Source organism: Carcharodon carcharias, chromosome 4 (genome assembly GCF_017639515.1).
Source record: "Carcharodon carcharias isolate sCarCar2 chromosome 4, sCarCar2.pri, whole genome shotgun sequence".
Lineage (NCBI taxonomy): Eukaryota > Metazoa > Chordata > Chondrichthyes > Lamniformes > Lamnidae > Carcharodon > Carcharodon carcharias.
In genome coordinates, this window is record NC_054470.1 from 202,483,754 (window position 1) to 202,503,875 (window position 20,122).

The 20,122-nt window shown below is 47.5% G+C and overlaps 1 protein-coding gene across 1 annotated transcript in view; it reads right to left on the reverse strand.

Moving 5' to 3' along the window:
• LOC121276836 (ribonuclease MC-like) overlaps window positions 1-20,122 on the reverse strand; it is a 116,787-nt gene that overhangs the window by 20,076 nt on the left and 76,589 nt on the right. Inside the window, exons 5-6 of the mRNA XM_041185380.1 lie at window positions 7,298-7,362; window positions 1,706-1,795 (exon numbers count right to left, since the gene is read on the reverse strand). Of these exons, the coding sequence (XP_041041314.1) occupies window positions 1,706-1,795; window positions 7,298-7,362 (155 nt within the window). The remainder of the gene's footprint in view (window positions 1-1,705; window positions 1,796-7,297; window positions 7,363-20,122) is intronic.

The following is a 20,122-nucleotide window of genomic DNA, read 5'->3' on the forward strand; positions in this document are numbered from 1 at the left end:
TGGTGAGCTGAATTACCTTGCTGGCAAGAGTGGGCATTGGCCTATTCCTGCCTCCAACTTTATCACAGAATGTTTGACAGTTGACTAAAGGATGGCCTACCTCACAATTTAAACCACCCGCCCAGCTGCCATGATGGCCTGGATTAAATTCCACCTTCTCTCTGTCTCTCTCCATCACCCAGTCTCTCTCCCTCTTTCTTTGTTCCCCTTTCTCTTTGTCTCTCTGTCTCACTCTGTGTTTCTCCCTGTCTCTCTTTCACACAGTGGCCAGAACTTTCCATGCCCGCTGGCATCAGGTGTGTTTGGTGGGGTGAGTGGACAATATGGCGAGAAGGCCAAAAGTGGCTTTTACGATGTTGTGAAACCAGTTTGTGATTGTCCGCTCAGCCAGTCAACGGCGAGACACACTCCCCCCAATCAGACATCGGGGGCCTCACTGTGATACATCTGCTCGCCGGAATCTTCCCCCCTACACTGGATCATCCAGGCCTGTCGGTGTGATTTCACACCAACCTGTTACACAACTGAACATAAGTGACGTGCATCTGGTGAGCTGCACTTCACTCGGGACTTCGAGGTTTGTTTGCTACCTTGCTTCAGGCAGCACTCACAGTCACCAGCTCCAGGCTTCACAGGCAGCACCACATCACTTTTAAAGAGGTTCACAGGCAGGTCTCTACCTACCAGACCAGCCGTAAGGCTGCAGCGCTAGGGCTTGGGGAAGGGGGAGAAGTGGCCTCAGGCAAGGGAAGAGGCTGCAGGGTGAGGGCTGTACTGGGGAACGAGGGTATCCCAGGGTGTGTGTGGGGCACAAGTTGATCTGTACAAGTGGTCTCAAGATGGTGAGGGCTGAGGAGGCACCTCCAGAGGAGATGAGGCTAGATGGAGATGTGAGGGTGTGTGTGAGAGAGTGAGTGGTGATGTCCCTTGAGCTGGCAGTGAGTGAGATGCCAGTGAGTGTGTGATGGGCTTGTGAGTGTGTGAGTTTAGAGTGATGAGATGGTTGCCTTAACCTGGTGGCACGGGTGAGATCATTCATCCTCTTTCTGCACTGGATGGCCAACCTCTCGTGTGCAGCATTGGCACTGACCACCGCTCACAGTGCCTACCAAGCCGGAGTGGTAATGTCACTGGCCCTCCTGCAGGCAGAGCGGGAGTAGAGGACATCACAATGGCCTCCATAGCATCCTAAAGGTGCTTGAGGGCTGCAGTTTTCTTGTCTTTCGGGGCCATGTCTTCTTTGCTGCAGTCCTGGGCTGGAAGCGGCTACACTTTAAATATGGCACCTGGTGTGATGAAGCAGTGAGGTGATGGTGTGGCAGACGAATGAGAGCCCACTCACCAGCAAAATGGCATGTATCCTGGGGATGCATAAAGAATGCGGTGAGTTTGGGACGATATGATCTGCAAAGCAGCCATTGTGGCCGATGGGGAATACGCTTTTCCCACACTTGGTGCAAATCTGCGATGATTCTGCCTTCTGTCTCTCTGACTGTAATCCTCTCAGTACTGTGCCTCTATTCTTTTATTCCTTGGTTATCACTACAGACCACAGCGCTAGCAATATCCTCTGGTGTTCCTATTGAGTCAATATGGAGATCCCTGCACCCACAGAAATGCTGAATCAGCTGATGACAGGGGGACTGGATTCACTGGTAGCTGGTTTTAAAGAGATAAATTCTGGATACACACACTTAGTGCTTACCTGTCATAGATGCTGATGGCTTTTTTGAAGTAGTCACACTGAGATAAATGTAGTTTAAGACACTCGCCATGTTTGTTCCACTCTGACTGCCTGTAAAGAGATTCAGTCACCGTCATATCCAAATCATGAACAGTGGTGGTGAGCTGCTGCTTGAACCACTGCAGTTCCTGTGATCTAGGGACACCCACAGTGCATTTTTCTGGACTAGTCTCCTTGCTAGGCCATTTCAGAGGGTGTTTAAGAGTCAACCACATTGCTGTGGGTCTGGAGTCACATGCTGGCCAGACCAGGTAAGGACAGCAGATTTCCTTCCCTAAAGGACATTAGCAAACCAGATGGGTTTTTATGATAATCCAGTAGTTTCGTGGTCATTATTAATGGGATTTGCATTTTAATCCAGATTTCTTTATTTAAATTCCCCAGCAGCTCTGGTGCGATTTGAGCTCTTGTTTCCAGAGCTTGGACCCTGGATTACTCCAGTAATAATATCACTGCTACCATCTAACAGGGCTTTTTACAGCTGAAACATGTCTTCTCCCCCCTCGTATTCTCACCCCCTGGAGATAAAGATCAGATTTCCATTCGTATCTCTGATTATTTTCTGTACCTTTCCTGACATTTTAATGATCTGTGACCCTGGTTTGACAAGTCTCGTTGGATCTTCACTGTTTCTGACCTTTCACCAGTTAGAAAGTGTCCAGTTTTATCCTTTTTAAGTCCAAAGTGGCTGACCTCACATTTGTCACAGTTTTGCTCATTCACTTAATCTATCAATATCTCTGTAATTTTGTTTTTCCACTGTTTATAATGCCATCTATCTTTGTGTCAACAGTAAATTTCCTAAGCAGGTTCATAATTTACCTTCAATTCCAGGAGCTTTGGTTTTTGTTGACAGTCTCTTTGGGACTTTAATAAGCACCTTTCATATAAATAATATCCAAACACATTCCCTTGTCCACTATTTTAGTGACCCCTTCAAAAAATTCACTCAGTTTGGTCAGGTATGACCAACCCTTTACAAATCTATGTTGAAAATGTTCAAGGTTTTCAGTTACTCTGTCCTTAATCACAGACTCAAGTAATTTCCTGACTACAGACATTGGGTTAACTGGTCGATAATTCCGTGGTTTCCATTCTCACCTTTCTTCAATACAGAGTGACAGATTCAAGTTTCCACCCTAAAGGGATGTTTCCCAATCAAATGAACTTTGGAATATTATAAACAAAAACAGAATTACCTGGAAAAACTCAGCAGGTCTGGCAGCATCGGCGGAGAAGAAAAGAGTTGACGTTTCGAGTCCTCATGACCCTTCGACAGAACTTGAGTTCGAGTCCAGGTAAGAGCTGAAATATAAGCTGGTTGAATATTATAGTTTGCCCATTGGAATAATCTCCTTTAAATCCATGGGATAGAAACCATCTGCTTCTGAGGATTTGTCACTCTTTAATGCCAGTATTTTCTTTATCGGTATTATTTTGCTTACATTAATTTGGGTGAGTCGCTGTCCCTGATTTAAAATTAGTTTCCTTGGAATGTCCAGCATGCTGACCTCTTCCTCTACTGGAGAGACCCTTTATTTTAGCTATTAAATTGGATATACAGCACAGTGACAGGCCATTTGGCACAACTAGACAATGCCGGTGTTTATGTTCCACTCGAGCCTCCTCTTATCTCTACCTGCACCCCCCACCCCTCCCCACTGCCCCCCACCCACCCCCCCCCCCCCCCCCCCTCCAACACACACACACAATCTCAACACCATCCAGGACAAAGCAGCACTTGATTGACACCACATCCACAAACACCCACCCTCCACCACCGACACACAGTAGCAGCAGTGTGTACCATCTACAAGATGCACTGCAGGAATTCACCAAGGCTCCTTAGACATCACCTTCCAAACCCATGACCACTACCATCTAGAAGGACAAGGGCAGCAGACATAAGATAGGAGACAGGAGCAGGTGTAGGTCATGCAGCCATTAGGCCTGCTCTGCCATTCAATCTACTTTCCTACATGCCCCATGCCCGGCTATAACCCTTGACTCCCTGGTCAATAAAAAAATTCTGCCTAACTCAGTCGTGAATATATTTAATGAAACAAAAACAAAAATGGCCGGAGAAACTCAGCAGGTCTGACAGCATCAGCGGAGAGGAATACAGTTAATGTTTCGAGTCCGTATGAGACTCTTCATCAGAGCTAAAGAAAAATGGAAATGAGGTGAAATATAAGCTGGTTGAAGGGGGGTGGGACAGGTAGAGCCGGATAGAGGGCCAGTGATAGGTGGAGGCAAAGAAGAGATTGCCAAAGATGTCATAGACAAAAGGACAAAGGTGTTAATGGTGGTGATATTGTCTAAGGAATGTGCTTATGGGGACATTAAGGGTGGAAAGCAGGACAAGCAAGGTACAGATAGCCCTAGTGGGAGTGGGGTGGGGGGAAGGGATCGAAATAGGCTAAAAGGTAGGGATAAAACAATGGATGGCAATAAATTTAAAAATAATAGAAATAGGTGGGAAAAGAAAAATATATATAAAAAATAATATTTTTAAAAATTATAAATTATTGGAAAAAGGGAGGATCGGAAAGGGGGTGGGGATGGAGGAGAGAGTTCATGATCTAAAATTGTTGAACTCAATATTCAGTCCAGAAGACTGTAAAGTGCCTAGTTGGAAGATGAGGTGCTGTTCCTCCAGTTTGCGTTGAGCTTCACTGGAACAATGCAGCAAGCCAAGGACGGACATGTGGGCATGAGAGCAGGGTGGAGTGTTAAAATGGCAAGCGACAGGGAGGTCTGGGTCATGCTTGCAGACAGACCGAAGGTGTTCCACAAAGCGGTCACCCAGTCTGCGTTTGGCATCTCCAGTGTAGAGGAAACCACATTGGGAGCAGTGAATGCAGTAGACTAAATTGAGGGAAGTGCAAGTGAAATGCTGCTTCACTTGAAAGGAGTGTTTGGGCCCTTGGACGGTGTGGAGGGAGGAAGTGAAGGGGCAGGTGTTGCACCTTCTGTGGTTGCATGGGAAGGTGCCGTGGGAGGGGATTGAGGTGTAGGGGGTGATGGAGGAGTGGACCAGGGTGTCCTGGAGGGAATGATCCCTGCGGAATGCTGCTGGTGGGGGGGGGGGGGGGGGGGGGGGGGGGGGGGTGGGGGGGGGTGGGGGGGTGGTGAAGGGAAGATGTGTTTGGTGGTTGCATCATGCTGGAGTTGGCTGAAATGGCAGAGGATGATCTTTTGAATGTGGATGCTGGTGGGGTGATAAGTGAGGACAAGGGGGACCCTATCATGTTTCTGGGAGGGAGGAGAAGGTGTGAGGGCGGATGCACGGGAGATGGGCCGGACACGGCTGAGGGCCCTGTCAACCACCGTGGGTGGAAAACCTCAGTTAAGGAAGAAGGAAGACATTTCAGAGGAACTTTTTTGGAAAGTGGCATCATCAGAACAGATGCAACGGAGGCGAAGGAACTGAGAGAATGGGATGGAGTCCTTACAGGAAGCGGGGCGTGAGGAGCTGTAGTCGAGGTAGCTGTGGGAGTCGGTGGGCTTGTAACGAATATTGGTGGACAGTCTATCACCAGAAATTGTGACAGAGAGGTCAAGGAAGGGAAGGGAAGTGTCAGTAATGGACCATATGAATATGATGGAGGGGTGGAAATTGGAAGCAAAGTTAATAAGTTTTTCCAGGTCCAGACAAGAGCATGAAGCGGCACTGAAACAGTCATCGATGTACCAGAGAAAGAGTTGTGGAAGGGGGCCGGAGTAGGACTGAAACAAGGAATGTTCGACATATCCCATAAAGAGACAGGCATAACTGGGGCTCATGCGGGTACCCATAGCCACACCTTTTATTTGGAGGAAGTGAGACAGGTTTAAGGAGAAATTGTTCAGTGAGAGAACAAGTTCAGCCAGACGGAGGAGAGTAGTGGTGGATGGGGATTGTTCGGGCCTCTGTTTGAGGAAGAAGCAAAGAGCCCTCAGACCATCCTGGTGGGGGATGGAGGTGTAGAGGGATTTGACGTCCATGGTGAAGAGGAAGCGGTTGGGGCCAGGGAACTGGAAATTGTTGATGTGACATAAGGTGTCAGAGGAATCACGGATGTAGATGGGAAGGGACTGGACAAGGGGAGAGAGAAGGGAGTCAAGATAACGAGAAATGAGTTCTGTGGGGCAGGAACAGGCTGACATGATCAGTCTGCTGGGACAGTCCAGTTTGTGGATTTTGGGTAGGAGGTAGAAGCGGGCCATCCAAGGTTGGGAGACTATGAGGTTGGAAGCTGTGGAGGGAAGATCTCCAGAGGAGATGAGGTCAGTGACAGTCCTGGAAACAACGGCTTGATGTTCAGTGGTGGGGTCATGGTCCAGGGGGAGGTAGGAGGAAGTGTCTGTGAGTTGACGCTCAGCCTCTGCGAGGTAGATGTCAGTATGCCAGACAACAACAGCACCACCCTTGTCAGCAGGTTTGATGACAAAGTCAGGGTTGGACCAGAGAGAACGCAGTGCAGCAAGTTCAGAAAGAGACAGGTTAGAGTGGGTGAGGGCAGCAGAGAATTTGAGACGACTGATGTCATGCCGACAGTTCTCAATGTGAAGATCAAGAGAAGGTAAGAATCCAGAGGGAGGGGTCCAAGTGGAGGGAGAATATTGGCAGCGGGTAAAAGGATCCATATAACAGGGAGAAGACTCCTGCCCAAAGAAGTGAGCACGGAGACGAAGACGGCGGAAGAAGAGTTCAGCATCGTGCTGAGCCCGAAATTCATTGAGATGAGGGCATAAGGGTATGAAACTGAGTCCTTTGCTGAGCACTGAACATTCAGCAATATATTTAATGACCCAGTCTCCCTGTGAAAGAGAATTCCAAAATCTAATGACCCTCTGAGAGAAAAACTTCTCCTCATCTCTGTCTTAAATGGGGACCCCCTTATTAATAAACTGTGCCTCCGAGCTCTACATTCACCTTATGAGAGGAAACTTCCTCTCAGCATCCACCCTGTCAAGCCCCTTCTGAATCTGATATGTTTCAATAAGATCAACTCTCATACTTCTAAACTCCAATGAGAATCGGCCCCACCCGCTCAATCTTTCCTCATAAGACAAACTCCTTCATCTTAGGAATCAGCCAACTGAACCTTCTCTGAACTGCATCCTTAACTAAGGAAGAAAAATCTGTACACAGTACTCCAGGGGCTGTCCCACCAATTCCCTGTGGAGTCAGAGCAAGACTTCCCTTTATATCTTTATACATGGGAACACCACCACCTGGAAGTTCCTCTCCAAGCCACTCAACATCCTGACTTGGAAATATATCGCAGTTCCTTCACTGTCGCTGGGTCAAAATCCTGGAACTCCCCACCTAACAGCGCTGTGGGTGTACCTACACCACATGGACTGCAGTGGTTCAAGAAGGCAGCTCACCACCACCTTCTCAAGGGCAACTAGGGATGGGCAATAAATGCTGGCCCAGCCAGTGACCATTAAAGTATTTAAAAAAAGCCTTGCAATTAATTTGCTAAATTTTAATTCTCGATGATACTGAATGTTAAATCTCGCAGCATGTGTCTGACCAGAACACTCCAATTCTGAGATACATACCAAAATTTGTCATTGGGTTTCCCAGATAAATTTGGCCAGATGACATTCAGCTTTCTCTTTAGAGGCTGCAAGAAAATAAATTCATACAGTGTCAGGGAAATGTACAGCAAGGAAAAAACAACACATGATAAAGCTTAAAAGGAAGTGTTCCTTGAGAGAGAGAGGGGGAGAGAGATAGAAAGAGAAAGAGAGACAGAGCATGGCAGAGAGGGAACGTTAGCCAGAGAGCTGGCTGAGTCCAAAAGGACATAGCTGTTAGACTGGGTCTGCGGTAGGTGGTGAGGGAAACAACAAGAGGGAAAAACATACTTGACCTCATCCTCACCAACCTGCCTGTCGCAGATGCATCTGTCCATGACAGTATCAGTAGGAGTAACCACCGCATAGTCATTGTGGAGACGAAGTCCCATCTTCACATTGAGGATACCCTCCACCATGTTGTGTGGTACTACCATCGTGCTAAATGGGATAGATTTCGAACAGAGCTAGCAACTCAAGACTGGACATCCATGAAGCACTGTGGACCATCAAAAGCAGCAGCAGAATTGTACTCGAACCACAACTTGGGTTGGGACCACAACCTTTCACTTTATACATTAATGATCTAGATGAAGGAACTAAGGGCATCCTGGCTAAGTTTGCAGATGATACAAAGATAGGTGGAGGGACAGGTAGTATTGAGGAGGCGGGGAGGCTGCAGAAGGATTTGGACAGGTTAGGAGAATGGGCAAAGAAGTGGCAGATGGAATACAACCTGGGGAAGTGTGAGGTCATGCACTTTGGGAGGAAGAATAGAGGCATAGACTATTTTCTAAATGGGGAGAGAATTCAGAAATCTTGAGTGCAAAGGGACTTGGGAGTCCTAGTCTAGGATTCTCTTAAGGTTAACTTGCAGGTTGAGTCGTTAGTTAGGAAGGCAAATGCAATGTTGGCATTTATTTCGAGAGGACTAGAATATAAAAGCAGGGATGTGCTGCTGAGGCTTTATAAGGCTCTGGTCAGACCATATTTAGAATATTGTGAGCAATTTTGGGCCCCATATCTCAGGAAGGATGTTCTGGCCCTGGAGAGGGTCCAGAGGAGGTTCACAAGAACGATCCCAGGAATGAAAGGCTTAACATATGAGGAACGTTTGAGGACTCTGGGTCTATACTCGATGGAGTTTAGAAGGATGAGGGGGGATCTGATTGAAACTTACAGAATACTGAAAGGCCTGGATAGAGTGGACGTGGGGAAGGTGTTTCCATTAGTAGAAGAGACTAGGACCCGAGGGCACAGCCTCAGACTAAAGGGAAGACCTTTTAGAACAGAGATGAGGAGAAACTTCTTTAGCCAGAGAGCAGTGAATGTATGGAATTCATTACCACAGAAGGCTGTGGAGGCCAGGTCATTGAGTGTATTTAAGAGCGAGATAGATAGGTTCTTGATTGGTAAGGGGATCAAAGGTTACAGGGAGAAGGCGGGAGAATGGGGTTGAGAAACTTATCAGCCATGATTGAATGGCAGAGCAGACTCGATGGGCCGATTGGCCTAATTTCCGCTCCTATGTCTTATGTCTTATGTAACACAATCTGTAACCTCATGGCCTGGCATATCCCCCACTTTACCATTACCATCGAGCCAGGGGATCAACCCTCGTTCAATGAAGAGTGCAGGAGGGCAGGCCAGGAACAGCACGTTAAAATGAGGTGCCAACCTGGTGAAGGTATAACAAAGGACTACTTGCATGCCAAACAGCATAAGCAGCAAGAGACAGACAGAGCTAAGCGATCCCACAACTAACGGATCAGATCTAAGCTCTGCAGTCCTGTCACATCCAGTCATGAATGGTGGTGGACAATTAAACAACTCACTGGAGGAGGAGGCTCCACAAATATCCCCATCCTCAATGATGGAGGAGCCCAGCACATCAGTGCACAAGATAAGGCTGAAGCATTTGCTGCAATATTAAGCCAGACGTCTTAGAGACAGAGTTATACAGCACAGAAAAAGGCCCTTCAACCCATCGTTTCCAGTGGATGATCCATCTCGGCCTCCTCTGGAGGTCCCCAGCATCACAGATGCCAGTCTTCAGCCAATTTGATTCACTCCATGTGATATCCAGAAACAGCTGAAGGCATTGGATACTGCAAAGGCTATAGGCCCTGACATTATTCCAGCAATAGTACTGAAGACTTGTGCTCCAGAACTTGCCGCTCCCCTAGCCAAGCTGTTCCAGTACAGCTACAACACTGGCATCTACCCGGCTATGTGGAAAATTGCCCAGTTACGTCCTGTACACAAAGAGCAGGACAAATCCAACCCAGATAATTACTGCCCCATCAGTCTACTCTCGATCATCAGTAAAGTAATGGAAGGGATCATCAACAGCGCTATCAAGCAGCACTTGCTTAGCAATAACCTTCTCACTGACACTCAGTTTGGGTTCCGCCAGGGCCACTCAGCTCCTGACCTCATTACAGCCTTGGTTCAAACATGGACAAAAGAACTGAACTCCCGAGGTGAGGTGAGATTGACTGCCCTTGACATCAAGGCAGCATTTGACCGAGCGTGGCATCAAGGAACCCTAGCAACACTGGAGTCAATGGGAATCAGGGGGAAAACTCTCTGCTGGTTGGAGTCATACCTAGCACAAAGGAAGATGGTTGTGGTGTTGGAGGTCAGTCATCTCAATCCCAGGACATCACTGCAGGAGTTCCTCAGGGTAGTGTCCTCGGCCCAACCATCTTCAGCTGCTTCATCAATGACCTTCCTTCCAGCATAAGGTCAGAAGTGGGGATGTTCGCTGATGATTGCACAATGTTCAGCACCATTCGCGACTCCTCAGATACTGAAACAGTCCATATCCAAATGCAGCAAGACCTGGACAATATCCAGGCTTGGGCTGAGAAGTGGCAAGTAACAAGTAACAATTGCACCACACAAGTGTCAGGCAATTACCATCTCCAACAAGATAGAATCTAACCATCTCTCCTTGACATTCAATAGCATTACCATCGTGAATTCTCCACTATCAACATCCTGGGGGGTTACCATTGGCCAGAGACTGAAAATGGACTAGCCATATAAATACTGTGGCTACAAGAGCAGGTCAGAGGCTAGGAATCCTGTGACACATAACTCACCTCCTGACTCCCCAAAGCCTGTCCACCATCTACAAGGCACAAGTCAGGAGTGTGTTGGAATACCCCCCACTTACCTGGATGAGTGCAGCTCCCACAACACCCAAGAAGCTTGACACCGTTCAGAACAAAGCAGCCCCCGCTTGATTGGCACCCCATCCACAAACATTCACTCCCTCCACCACCGACGCACAGTAGCAGCAGTGTGTACCATCTACAAGATGCACTCAGGGACTCACCAAGGCTCCTTCAACAGCATCTTCCAAACCCATGACCACTACCATCTAGAAGGACAAGGGCAGCAGATAGATGGGAACACCACCATTTGGAAGTTCCCCTCCAAGTCACTCACCATCCTGACTTGGAAATATATCACCGTTTCTTCACTGTCACTGGGTCAAAATCCTGGAACTCCCTCCCTAACAGCACTGTGGGTGTACCTACACCACATGGACTGCAGTGGTTCAAGAAGGCAGCTCACCACCACCTTCTCAAGGGCAACTAGGGATGGACAATAAATGCTGGCCTAGGCAGCTACTCCCACAGCCCATAAATTAATTTAAAAAAAAAGTTACAGGCTAGAATCTAATCGAGGGGTTTGGGTAGTTTATATAACAGATTTCCGGGAGTGAGTCACAAACTAGAATCTAATCAAGAGGTTCGAGAGGTTTATCTATAGAATAACAGATACCCATGAATGACTTCCCGACGTGAATCTAATCGAGGGTATTGGGTGGTTTATATATGAACATTAGAAATAGGAGCAGGAGTAGGCCATTCAGCCCCTCAAGCCTGCCCCATCATTCAACAAGACCATGGATGCTCTGCCCCAGGTCTCAACTCCTCTTTCACGCCAGCTCCTCACAGGCCTCAACTCCCCGATATTTCAAAAATCTATCTACCTCCTCTTTAAATGCTTTCAGTGATCTAGCCTCCACAACTCTCTGCAGTATAAATAGAATAACAGACAACTGAGAGCGAGTTCCAGGCTGGAACATAATCGAGGGGTTCAGGTGTCTGATACAGAGAATAACAGATACCCTGGAATGTGTTACAGACTGGAATCTAATCGAGAGGTTCGGGGGTTTTATTTATAGGATAACAAATACCCTGGAACGTGTTACAGACTGGAACCTAATTGAGGGGTTCAGGGGGTTTATGTATAGGATAACAAATACCCTGGAACGTGTTACAGACTGGAATCTAATCAAGGGGTTCAAGGGGTTTATGTATAGGATAACAAATACCCTGGAACGTGTTACAGACTGGAATCTAATCGAGGGGTTCGGGGGTTTATGTATAGGATAACAAATACCCTGGAGCATGTTACAGACTGGAACCTAATCAAGGAGTTTGGGGGTTTTATGTATAGGATAACAGATACCTGGAGGTGACTTCCAGGGTTGAAGCTAATCAAAGGGTTCAGAGGGTTTATATACCGAAAATCAAACACTTGGGAATGAGCTGCAGACTGGAATATAGTTGACGGGTTTGGAGTTTTCCTTATAGATTTACAGATACCAGAAGTCAATGGTTAATAAATGATACAGGATCACATGAGACATTGAGAATCAAACCAGGAAATGATGTATGAAACACTGGCCCAGCCTCAGCTGAAGGTTTTGGAGAGAGACTGGAAAAGATTCATGAGAATGGCTCCGGGGATGAGGAACTTCAGTTATGAAGATAGATTGGAGACGTTGGGAACAAAAACAAAAATACCTGGAAAAACTCAGCAGGTCTGACAGTATCTGCGGAGAGGGATGCAGAGTCTCATACGGACTGGAAACGTTAACTGTGTTCTTCTCCGCAGATGCTGTCAGACCTGCTGAGTTTTTCCAGCATTTTTTGTTTTTGTTTCGGATTTCTAGCATCTGCAGTGTTTTGCCTTTATCTTGGAGATGTTGGGAATGTTTTCCTTGGAGAAGAGAAGGTTGAGAGGAGATTTGATAGAGGTTTTCAACATCATGAGGGGTCTGGATAGGGTAGATAGGGAGAAGCTGTTCCCATTGGTGGAAGGATCGAGAACTAAAAGATGCTGATGCTTGAAGTAATTGGTAGCAGAAGCAATGGCTGCAATGAGGAAAAACTGTTTCACACAGCGAGGGGTCAGGATTTGGAGTGTAAAGCCTGAGAGTGTGGGGGAGGCAGGTTCCATTATGGCTTTCAAAAACAAATTGGATTGTTATATGAAGAGATCAAATTTGTACATTGAACCGGGGACAGAATTTTCACGATGAGACTAAGTGCGGTGGCCACCAGTTTTGCGGTACCCACCCCGCTGGCCGGAATGGTGGGAACTCATGCCCGATTCCTTGCTTGAAAGTGAATTAGTTTTGCACAGGCGAGTATTGATCTGAATCACCTGGTGGGTCAGGAGCTGATTCCTCCACCTACCATCAGCTGGAGGGGTTGAAGGTCCTGGCGCCATATTTGAATGCTAATCCAAAACAATATCTCACTCTCTCCAGCCCACCTGTCTTGCAGCCACATGGAGGAGGCCGAGAGCCTCAGGGAGACGGCAGCACCCGCTTCACCCACCAGGCTCTCCAGGCCTTGACCAGAGGAGTTCAGGCACACAGGCATGCCCTATATCCCAGGGGTGGCTGCAGGAAGCACAGCAGCCTCACCTCTGCAGCCACAGAGCAGGTCAGCGTGGCTGGCGTCCACGGCCGAACCACCGTCGAGCTCAGGAAGAGGATGAATGATCTCATCCGCTCCGCCAGGGTAAGTCATCCTTCAACTCCCTCAAATATCAACCTCTCGTCATGGCATCCTGCACTCAAACAGCTACTATCTTCAGGGACCTCACACAACCGTTATTGGGAGCACATATCAACGCTCATTCTATCACCAAGACTTTCACATCACCACCATCCCATCGATCATGTTGTTCAGACTCCATCCTCTGGCCTTCCTGGGGTGGGCTCACCAGACCGGTGACCTGCATCTCCCCCAACCTCTGCTCTACCCCAACTCATCACATCCCTTTCTTCTGTATACAGGCCAAGCTGGCACACAACAGGCTGAGGGAGGGATGGTCGACATCCCCACCCTCAGTAAATTCGAGGAGGCTGCAGCCGAGGTGGCTGGGGAGGACAGGACTCACTCCTGTGGGGGAGGGGAGTCTAACCTGGGTTGTGGAGAAGTTACTAGAAAGAATTTGGAGGGGCAGAATATATCTGCACTTGGAGAGACACGGATTAATCAGGGATAGTCAGCATGGATTTGTTAAAGGGAAGGTCGTGTTTGACAAATGTGATTGAATTTTTTCGGGAGGGAACCAGGAGTGTTGATGAGGGTAACGCATTTGATGTGGTCTACATGGACTTTAGCAAGGATCTTGATAAGATCCCTCATGGCAGACTGGTCAAGAAGGGAAGAGCCCCTGGGATCCAAGGCAAAGTGGCACCTTGGATCCAAAATTGGCTGAGAGGCAGGAAGCAGAGGGTGATGGTAGAGAGATGTTTCTGTGACTGGAAGTCTGTTTCCAGTGGGGTTCTGCAGGGCTCGGTGCTGGGGCCCTTGCTGTTTGTGCTGCACATAAATGGTTTGGACTTAAATAGAGGGGGTATGATCAAGAAGTTTGCGGATGACACAAAAATTGGTCGGGTGGTAAATAGAAACATAGAAACTAGGAGCAGGAGTAGGCCATTCGGCCCTTGGAGCCTGCTCCACCATTCATTATGATCATGGCTGATCATCCAACTCAATAGCTGCTCCCGCTTTCTCCCCATACCCTTTGACCCCTTTCGCCCCAAGAGCTATATCTAGTTCCTTCTTGAAAACATACAATGTTTTGGTCTCAACTACTTTCTGTGGGTAACGAATTCCACAGGCTCACCACTCTCTGGGTGAAGAAATTTCTCCTCATCTCAGTCCTAAATGGTCTACCCCGTATCCTCAGACTGTGACCCCTGGTTCTGGACTTCCCCACCATCAGGAACATCCTTCCTGCATCTACCCTGTCTAGTCCTGTTAGAATTTTATAGGTTTCTCTGAGATCCCCCCTCATTCTTCTGAACTCCAGCGAATATAATCCTAATCGACTCAATCTCTCCTCATATGTCAGTCCCACCATCTCAGGAATGAGTCTGGTAAACCTTCGCTGCACTCCCTCTATAGCAAGTACATCCTTCCTCAGATAAGGACCAAAACTGCACACAATATTCCAGCTGTGGTCTCATCAAGGCCCTGTACAATTGCAGCAAGACATCCCTGTTCCTGTACTCGAATCCTCTGGGTATGAAGGCCAACATACCATTTGCCTTCTTTACCACCTGCTGCACCTGCATGCTTACCTTCAGCGACTGGTGTACAAGGACACCCAGGTCTCATTGCACATTCCCCTCTCTCAATTTATAGCCATTCAGATAATAATCTGCCTTCCTGTTTTTGCTACCAAAGTGGATAATCTCACATTGATCCACATTATACTGCATCTGCCATGCATTTGCCCACTCACTCAGCTTGTCCAAATCACAGTGAAGCATCTCTGCATCCCCCTCACAGCTCACCCTCCCACCCAGCTTTGTGTCCTCTGCAAATTTGGAGATATTACATTTAATTCCCTCATCTAAATCATTAATATATATTGTGAATAGCTGGGGTCCCAGCACCGATCCCTGTGGTAACCCATTAGGCACTGCCTGCTATTCGGAAAAAGACCCGTTTATTCCTACTCTTTGTTTCCTGTCTGTCAACCAGTTTTCTATCCATCCCAATACACTACCCCCCAGTCCCATGCGGTTTAATTTTACATGCTAATCTCTTATGTGGGACTTTGTCAAAAGCCTTCTGAAAGTCCAAATAAATCACATCCATTGGCTCCCCCTCATCAACTCTACTAGTTACATCCTCGAAAAATTCCAGTAGATTTGTCAAGCATGATTTCCCTTTCACAAATCCATGCTGACGCCATCTGATTCTGCCACTGTTTTCCAAGTACTCAGCTACCAACTCTTTTAGAATGGGTTCTAGAATTTTCCCCACTATCGACATCAGGCTGACTGGTCTATAATTCCCTGTTTTCTCTCTGTCTCCCTTTTTAAATAGTGGGGTTACATTAGCTACCCTCCAATCTGTAGGAACTGTTCCAGAGTCAAGAGAATCTCGAAAGAAGACCACCGATGCATCCACTATTTCTAGTGCCACCTCCTTAAGTACTCTGGGATTTAGATTATCAGGCCCTGGGATTTATCAGCCTTCAATCCCATCAATTTCCCCAATACCATTTCCCTACTAATACTGATTTCTTTCAGTTCCTCCCTCTCACTAAACCCTGTGTTCCCCAACATTTCTGGTATGTTATTAGTGTCCTTTGTGAAGACAGAACCAAAGTATGTATTTAGTTGGTCAGCCATTTCTTTGATCCTCATTATAAATTTCCCTGTTTCTGACTGTAAGGGACCTACATTTGTCTTCACCAATCTTTTTCTCTTCACAGACATATAGAAACTTTTACAGTCAGTTTTTATATTCCCTGCAAGCTTACTCTCGTACTCTATTTTCCCCTTCTTAATCAATCCCTTGGTCCTCCTTTGCTGAATTCTAAACTGTTCCCAATCCTCAGGTCTGTTGTTTTTTCTGGCCAATTTGTATGCCTCTTCCTTGGATCTAATACTATCTCTAATTTCCCTTGTAAGCCATGGATTGGCCACGTTTGCTATTTTACTTTTGCGCCAGACAGGAATAAACAATTGTTGCAGTTCACCCCATGCGCTCTTTGAATGTTTGCCATTGCCTATCCACCGTCATCCCTTTAAGTAATGTTTCCCAATCCATCATAACCAACTCGCGCCTCATACCATCGCAGTTTCCTTTGTTAAGATTCAGGGCCCCAAGTCTCAGAATCAAGTAAGTCACTCTCCATCTTGATGAAGAATTCTATCATATTATGGTCACTCATCCCCAAGGGGCCTCGCACAACTAGATTGCCAATTATTCCTTTCTCATTACACAACACCCAGTCTAGGGTGGCCTGTTCTCTAGTTGATTCCTCAACGTATTGGTCCAGAAAAACATCCCGTATACACTCCAGGAATTCCTCCTCTATGGTATTGTTACTAATTTGATTTGCCCAATCTATATGCAGATTAAAGTCACCCATAATTACAGATGTTCCTTTATTACATGCATCTCTAATTTCCTGTTTAATGCCATTCCCAACATCACCACTACAATTTGGGGGTCTATATACAACCCCTACTAACGTTTTTTGCCCCTTATTGTTTGTCAGCTCTACCCATACAGATTCCACATCGTTGGAGCTAATATCTTTCCTCACTATTGCGTTAATTTCCTCTTTAACCAGCAATGCAGCTCCACCGCCTTTTCCTTTTTGTCTGTCCTACCTCAATACTGAATACCCCTGGATGTTCAGTTCCCATCCCTGGTCACCCTGCAGCCATGTCTCCGTAATCCCGACTATATCATACCTGTTTACATCTATTTGAGCAGTTAATTCATCCACTTTATTGTGAATGCTCCTCGTGTTAAGGCACAAAGCCTTAAGGCTTGTCTTTTTAACATTACTTGTCCCATTCCCACTATTTTTCACTGAGGCCCTGTTTGATTCTTGCCCTTGATTTCTCTGCCTATCACTTTTCTTATTCCCCTTTCTGTCTTTTGTTCTTGTTCTTGATTCCCTTCCTCTGACTCCTTGCATAGGCTCCCATCTCCCTGCCATTTTAGTTTAAACCCTCCCCAACCACTCTAACAAATATTCCCCCTCAGTCCCTGTCCTGACCGGGTGTAACCCGTCCAGTTTGTACCGGTCCCACTTCCCCCAGAACCAGTCCCAAGGTCCCAGGAATCTGAAACCCTCCCCCTCACACCATCTCTTCAGCCATGTATTCATCCAATATATCCTGATACTTCTACTCTGACCAGCACGTGGCACTGGTAGTAATCCTGAGATCACTACCTTTGAGGTCCTAATTTTCAACTTACTTCCTAACTCCCTATATACTGCTTTTAGGACCTCATCCCTTTTTTTACTTATGTCATTTGTACCAATGTGTACCACGACCACTGGCTGTTCACCCTCCCTCTTCAGAATGTCCTGTAGCCGCTCTGAGACATCCTTGACCCTAGCACCAGGGAGGCAACATACCATCCTGGAGTCTCGTTTGCAGCCACAGAAACGCCTATCTATTCCCCTTACAATTGAATCCCCTATAACTATTGCATTCCCACACTTTTTACTCCTCCCCTGCGTAGCAGAGCCAACCGTGGTACAATGAATTTGGCTGTTGATGCTTTCCCCTGAGAGGCCATTCCCTCCAACAAGTATCCAAAGCATTAGATCTGTTTTGCAGGGGAATAGCCACAGGAGATTCCTGCACTGCCTGCATAGTCCTCTTGCTCTGCCTGGTGGTCACCCATTCCCTTCCTGCCTGTGGACTCTTAGCCTGCGGTGTGACCATCTCTCTATACATGCTATCCACGATAATCTCTGCCTCGCGGATGCTCCACAGTGTTCCCAGCTGCTGCTCCAGCTCCGAAACCAGAGCTTCCAGGAGCTGCAGCTGGAGACACTTCATGCACACAACTAGTAAGGAGGATAGCCGTAAACTACAGGAGGATATCAATGGACTGGTCAGCTGGGCAGAGCAGTGGCAAATGGAATTCAACCCAGAGAAGTGTGAGGTAATGAACTTGGAGAGGGCAAACAAGGCAAGGGATTACACTATGAATGGTAGGGACCCTGGAAAGTACTGAAGATCAGAGGGACCTTAGTGTGCATATCCACAGACCCCTGAAGGTAGCAGGATAGGGAGATAAGGAGCTTAAGAAGGCATATGGGATACTTGCCTTTATTAGCCGAGGCATAGAATACAAAAGCATGGAGATTATGCTGGAACTGTATAAAATGCTGGTTAGGCCACAACTGGAGTACTGCGTGCAGTTCTGGTCACCACATTATAGGAAGGATGTGATTACACTGGAGAGGGTGCAGAGGAGATTTACCAGGATGCTGTCTGGGCTGGAGGGTCTGAGCTATGAGGAAAGATTAGATAGGCTGGGGTTGTTTTCCTTGGAGCAGCGAAGGTTGAGAGGGGACCTAATAGAGGTGTGTAAGATTATGAGGAGCACAGACAGGATGGATAGGTCAATAACCAGGGGGTATAGATTTAAGGTAAGAGGTCGAAGGCTAAGAGGGGAATTGAGGAGAAATCTTTTTCACCTAGAGGGTGGTGGGAGTCTGGAACTCACTGCCTGAAAGAGTGGTTGAGTCAGAAACTCTTGTAATATTTAAGAAGTATTTAGATATTCACTTGTGCTGCCAAAGCCCCCAGGGCTATAGGCCAAGCGCTGGAAAATGGGATTAGTATAGTCAGATCTTTGTTGACTGGTGTGGACACGATGGGCTGAATGGCCTCCTTCTGTACTGTAAACGTCTATGAGTCTATGAGCTGCCTAGTACGGATGACAGCTCCATCACTTCATCAAATCCTGACAATCACAGTGAGTCACCCGCAGCCTCATATTGAAGTTCGGTTTTCACAGATCGAGCCCCCCAACCAGTCCGAGCCCCCAGATCTAGTTCAAGAAGGAAGCTGTGGAAGAACAGTCATGGCGCTCACACACACCCCCCAACCAGCTCAGCGACACTAACGTCTGTGGGGCGGGGCACAGCTGTAGATTAGGCTCGGGCTCACTTTCTGGAGAACACCTCACTGACACACCTCCACAGCAGCTGGAGGCAGGAACAGCTCAGGTCTCCGATACTCAGAGGGCTGCTGGAGACCAGCCACTTTCTCAGTCTGAGTCAGATAATGAGCCTCTGGAAGCTGCCGGCAACTCAATGCTGGAGACGCAACGGCAGGCAGGGGAACATCAGGCAAGATTCGACAGTCACTCAGCAGACTAAAGTGAAGGATGGAGGAGTCCATCTGCCTTCTGTCAGATCTCATGGCTCCGACCTGCAAGCACCTGGAGGTTGCCATGGGAAGGCTGGTAACCATCATGGAGACCTCGGTCCAGCAGGTCTTTCCAGATTTGTGCTTGGCCCTGCACTCCACGGCCACACACCCTGGTGAGCATCAAGGTGTAGGCGACATGGGGACGAAGCACCTTGACATCCCTCAGGGTGCACCACCCCTGGCAGGAGTCAGGCCGGGGCCCTCAGGCACCCACAGGGATGATGAACGTCAGCCAGACACCCCGGGGGCCTCCTCTCAGGAGACTCCCAGGGTGTGCAGCCGTTCACAGCCCCCTCTGCCTGTGACCCCACCTACTGCAGCTTCTCAGGTCACCGAGGGCACTTCTGCCCCAGAGCAGGTGACCCTTATCAGGGTGGGGCCCTCCAGGCCTCAGGCCACCAGAGGATGTCCGCCAAGGTCATCACAGACCTCAGGAAAAAGCAGTCAGCAGCTGCCTCCACCTCTGCTGCGGGTGTTGGGTATGTATCCAGGCGTATCGGTAGAGTTAGGAAATTTAAGAAAAACTGCTGTCACTTTTGGGTCACGGGTGTGCTATAACTGTAAAGAAATTGCACTTTTGTGAATACATTTGATGGTTATGTGAATGTTTTGTGCAACTGGAGACATTGTGATATTGTACTTTGGAAGTTTCAGTGAGATGAGTGACCTAACCTAGCTCTGTGCTCCAATCTCTGAAGTGACCTATTCATGGCCAATCAGTTGCTCATGGTCAATGACTGGATGCTCTTTGTCCCATTAGGAGTGTCACATCTGGT